Source organism: Alexandromys fortis, unplaced genomic scaffold, assembly GCF_014885135.2.
Source record: "Alexandromys fortis isolate MF-2015 unplaced genomic scaffold, M_Fortis_MF-2015_v1.1 scaffold_107, whole genome shotgun sequence".
In the NCBI taxonomy this organism is placed as follows: Eukaryota; Metazoa; Chordata; class Mammalia; order Rodentia; family Cricetidae; genus Alexandromys; species Alexandromys fortis.
Window position 1 is genome coordinate 1,332,621 of NW_026067987.1, and position 5,446 is coordinate 1,338,066.

General features: G+C 39.6%; 1 protein-coding gene across 1 annotated transcript; it reads right to left on the bottom strand.

The window, feature by feature from the left end:
• Positions 1 to 279: 279 nt before the first annotated feature.
• Smim28 (small integral membrane protein 28) lies at positions 280 to 4,519 on the bottom strand. Its single transcript, XM_050159466.1, has 2 exons — positions 4,409 to 4,519; positions 280 to 642 (listed from the first exon to the last, which is right to left on the bottom strand). The coding sequence occupies exons 1-2, from the start codon at positions 4,517 to 4,519 to the stop codon at positions 280 to 282; spliced, it is 474 nt and encodes a 157-aa protein (XP_050015423.1).
• Between the last annotated feature and the right edge of the window lie 927 nt (positions 4,520 to 5,446).

Consider the following 5,446-nt stretch of genomic DNA (forward strand, 5'->3'; position numbering starts at 1 on the left):
TCGGCTCTTCGTTTACCTCTCAACACCGAACTTTTCCACTTCTCTAAGGGGTGTTGTTGACGTAGGGGGTTCAGCTATGTCTAAGAACCTGGGGGTCTCTTGCCTAAGGAACTGGGATGTAGGTCTATCTGTTTCATACTCGGAAAGCAGCCTAAGGGTAGGGCGGCAACGAGTCGCAGCTTCTTGGATCTGGACGGCCTTTTCTCCTGCACGTCTGTAAATAAAGATTGGCAGCATGTTTCAGAGGGTTTCTGGAAGATTTAACTTTTGCTCCTCTGGTCAGGGTGACTCTTCTTTATTCTGAGGCAGCGTGTCCAGGACCTCTTTCCCAGGCGGGTTCCCCATGGCTTCTTCGTAGGAGGGTGGCAGGCAGGTCACGTGCAGAGTCCCAGAGACCGGCAGTGGGGAGTAGGGGACACTCTGCTCGCTGCCCCAAGGCAGACTGGGCAAGAAGTCGGTCACCTCTCCGGAAGTGGGCTCTGGGAGGTCGATGCTGAACACCTGGCCTTGGACCTGTCGGGCCTGGCAGCGTCGGTACAGGAAGAGCAGCAGGAAGGCCAGGAAAAGCATGATGGTGGCCGGAAGCAGGATGCACAGGAAAGGCTCCACATCCGCCTGGGCGGAGCTCACCTGCTGGGTGCCCTGCAGTTAGCAATGAGATGAGACAGAAGAGGAGGGAAGGTGGGTCTCGCGAGTGTACCCAGGGACCCCTAGGTGAAATAAAGTGAAAGACACGCCGAAGTGTGTATTCAGAATATCCAAGCACACATTGACATTGAAGTTAAAAATGTTAGAATATTTTGGTAAGTCCCACTTATTATTTTCACTGGGAACCCTTATCACTTAAATGCTTACTTTGTTTAAAATTAGGCCAACAGTGTTTTATTGGCACAGATGACTTACATAACGTTCATCATTAATTCTGGATCAAAAATCCCACATGGTTATAAGTTCATACCACATGTAAATAATTAATGAGTTTGGGTTTCATAGCTTCACTTAGAGTTATAATTAATCCCGTTTATGTAATATTGGTATGACAAACAGAATGGAAAATTTATTGATCTATATATTTTTATTTTTGTAGGAGATGTTGAGACAGTCTTGCTGTGGTTGGCTTTGAACTTGTAGAGATTTCTCTTTGCCTCTGACCCCTGGGTGCCGGGATCACAGGTATACACGACTACCTGTGACCCGAAAGTTTCTGAAATTTTTAAGAAAAAAAGAATTTACACATAATCCAATATGGTGACTCAAATCTGTAATCCCAGCATTGGGGAGGGAAGGGGCGAAAGGAGGAGTCCGATGAGTCTGCCCTTAGCTGCACAGCGAGTTTGAGATCAGCCCGGGGTACATGAGTGAAAACTAGCAAGTCACATGAAAATTCTCATACAACCCAAAGGGTTTTAATTTTACAGTGTTGGCTCACAAGAATAATAATGGTTCCTGATGGGGTAAATAATGTCATGAATTGATGCTTCAATAGCAGAGTTGGAATGCAGACTAAAAATGCTGTTGTAATCACATGTATACTGTTTTAAGATCAGTAAGATTTAAGATCAATTACTAAGGGTGTATTTTAAAGTTTCTGTATTATATAAATAAAACACAATGTAAAAATGCAAATATCTGTGACCATGGGAAAGGAAATATTTTAAAGGTGAAAAGAATGTGGTGGTGGTGATGATGATGATGATAATAATAATAATAGAGGCTAAAGAGATGGCTCAGAGATTATGAGCACTCACTGCTCTTCCGGAGGTTCTGAGTTCAATTCCCAGTAACCACTTAGAGGCTCACAGCCATCTATAATTAGATCTGATGCCCTCTTCTGGTATGCAGACAGAACACTGTATACATAATAAATAAGCAAAATTTTAAGAATAGATAAAGGAAGAAAAAGATAGGAAGAATGAAAGTAAAAGGAAAACAAAATAAGGCAATGAAACAGCAAGTTCACTGCATAGGAATAGTGGGCATAGATGCTACCTCGAGAGTTGTTGCTCCCCCTCTCACTCCTACTGTGGACTTCTGTCTGATTTGGATGGAATTGGCAGGACAACTGACTCATCTTGCTTTGTGTGGATAATCTTTCCTTATTCCCTAAAGGCTTTACAATGTGTGTTTTTCTGGCTCAGAGTTAGATATTGGTTCTGTGCTTACACTGCCATATTTTTTTTTTATTGTTGGTAATACATGAATTCGGAACTTTTACCTCAAGCAATCTAGAAAGCCAAACCCTTCATAAGAAACGGAGCAGCTGTGGTCTTTGGGTTTGACAGTTACCGTTTTTGAAATCCCTCTCCTCTGTGACCATGGAGAGCACGTACCCTCTCCGGATGTGAGTTCTCTCCTCTTGGTAATGGAAATAATGGTGTCTGATTTTGAGGATTACCAAACGAACAAAGTGAATTAATGTGTTTAAAGATCTCAGTGAATGGTGAGTCTTTATCTTCATGTTTCAATGGTCTCAAATTTTCTAACAGTAAAATACTAAAGGCAGCTGGGTGGTGGCGGCATACACCTTTAATCCCAGTGCTTGGGACACAGAGGCAGGAGGATCTCTGTGAATTCAAGGCCAGCCTGGTCTACAAAGTCAGTTCCAGGACAACCAGGGCTACACAGAGAAACTGTTTAAAAAAAAATAAATCCTAAGATTAAAAAGAAAACAGAAAAAACCCTAGAAATTGTGTTAATAAGGCTAGAAAGTAAGGTGAGCATAAAACAGTACTACTAAATTCATATTTAATGTATATATTATATTCAGTAGAAATTAGTAATATATTTTGTGGTTGATTGATATTTTAAACTAGAGAAGTTTTTGTTTTCTCACATGTAATCTAGTTTAATATCGGAATAATGTACTTAATATCTATTGAGACATTTTATGGACCTTTTCGTTGTAAAAGCATAAAAAGTCATAAAACAATAAAGAATCCATTGACATAACAAATCAAATTTGAGTAAAGAAGAAATTTAACTATAATTTGTTTTCTCTTTCTAGTTTAATCATTGATATGTTAAAGCTACCATCCTCTTTAAAATAATAATCACCCTAAAAAACACAGATCATTTTTTTGCAAAGTATTTTTAAATTTATTTTATATTAATAACAGATGATAATTCTTTCTGGTCTACTATGGTCATCAAATTTTAAATTCTCTATTATACTCGATAAATTTAATATGCACTGGATACAAAGATACTTAGCACTCTCTTTAAAAGGTTTCATGTCATAGATGCTGTTGCTTACAATGATGACACCTTTAGTGTTATCACTATTAGTTGCAAAAAATGAGAAAGAAAAAATAATACAGCCCTAAATGAAACCAGTATTACTGTTTGTTAGTTTTGTGCAAATGCTAAATAGTATTAGAAGTGTTCTTGTTTTGCTCTGTTATTTAGCATGCAGAGTCCTGCAACCTCTTGAGACAAAGTACTTTATTTTTCCAGTTAAGAAAAACTTCAGAGCTATAGGTCAAATGCATTATAGCACTCTTAATTTCCTTATTTGATTATTCATGCTGTAATGGCTGAAATTATTATTAATATAGAAAAGTTATTATTCCTTCATATAGAAAAGTTATTCCTGCACAAAGCCTCTAAAATTCTTTCCTGTGCTCAAAGTTGTCTGTTAATTTCTAATAATTTTCTGATGTCTGTGCTTACTCAAGGGGCATTTTAGGAAAATTCTGAGTTCAAGCTATAGCATGGGAAGGATCTATCTTTTTTTTCACTAGTATGTATTTTCTATGAATACAGGTTTAGGAGATTGTAAACACCAATCTCTCCAGTTTTCGAGAAAATGAGAAAATAAGTTCATTTCCATTTCTTGTGTGGTCAGCCTGCCATCATTTATCCTCTGATTATATAGCATCTTTGTTCTTAGATTTCTATTTCTTTTCTTTAATGCTGCTCGAGATTGATACTCCTTGGTGGTTTGCCAGACAACTCGAAGCAGCTGCTGTATTTCTTAGTGAAAGAGAAAACTTCCTCAATCCCCTGCTCTCCTTCCTGAAGATGCTCGGTTTCTGTGAACTGTTAGGCACGGCACTCACTACACAACTGGGAAGAACAGCCTAAACCTCTTAGTCTTGTATATAGCATCTAGACATTGCATGCTGAGCAAAGAACACAGCTACAACACATTAATAAAAAGCTCCTGGTTTCTAGGCTCAGGTGTTCTTTGATCTATAATTGATAGAACAAATATTCCGATACATTCATGGTTGCCAACCCCGTCCCCCAGCTCTCACGTATTTCCTGCAGATTGCTAATCACAGAACTCATATTCTATCAGTTTAATACTCCGCGTGTCCACTAAGTTTTAAAATACAGGCATTGTTGGGTTAAAGAGCTAAGTAACATACTTCAGGGGGAAAAAATGGCTGAATCCAGAGATACAGACCTGCAGTTGGGTCTCCAGAAGTGGCAGGCTGGGTTCGCTGGTTAGCCACTCGTACGTCCCCCTGCCAGCATGGCCAAACTTCCTCCAGCTGCTGCCCAGCAGTCCCCTCATGTTCCTTCCACCCGGCTGCCCAGATTCCACAATGCTGCTTGCTCTTGGCTTGGATTCAGGGTGGGTGTGTTGGTAAACCTGCCTTCTGATGAGTGGCACCAGGAAAAATAATCCAAGCCGAGGGACTTCTCCGGACTGGGTTGAAACTCAGTGCTTTTCGGTGGGTTTTATGGCCTTTCTCACCAGAAGGGTCACAAAATGTTCTTAGAAATGGCAAAGATTCCAGGTGAGTTCCGTGCATTGCGCCCTTAGAAAGTGTGGGTTCATGCTCTCCGTGTATAAAGAGCTGTTCATATTTAGACGTGACTAAGACCCACCTCCCTCCCTGACCATTTTCTTCTCAGAGCCACATCTGATAAAACAAAACCACACAGGCTGAATTATCCTCAACGATTCCTGGATTCCATAGTACGAAACAGCAAAGAGGTATTTGGTAGAGAATCAAGGACCATTAATAATTCTTTACTGAATTATTTAGATGAAAGATGCTTAATGATAAAATTGTACCGAAGCCAGACGGACAATAGCTTAGATTGTTTGGATACGATGTTTGCTGATTTCATTTTTTTAAAATTGAATTACCAGTATCTAAATAGTCTTCCTTCTGGTTATCTTGTAAACTTTATACAAACACTGATAGCAAGCTTCAGATAAGACGCTTTCAGGTTGATGTTTTCTAGGCTAACTTGGGGATATTTAATCACACAAGTGTGCTAATTAACATTTAAAACATTGTCTTAGCCTGCTTATGCTACTATAACAGACAGAATAAGAGTGGGTAACTCACAACAAATAGAAGGTCAAGGGTTAGGATCTGATGTCAGGAGAGTCCAATATCAAGGTGCTAGCATTTGGTATGTGGTGAGGAGATGCTTCACGTGTCCAGGTCTGGCTAGTCATGTGATAACCCCTTCATAAGGATGTCAA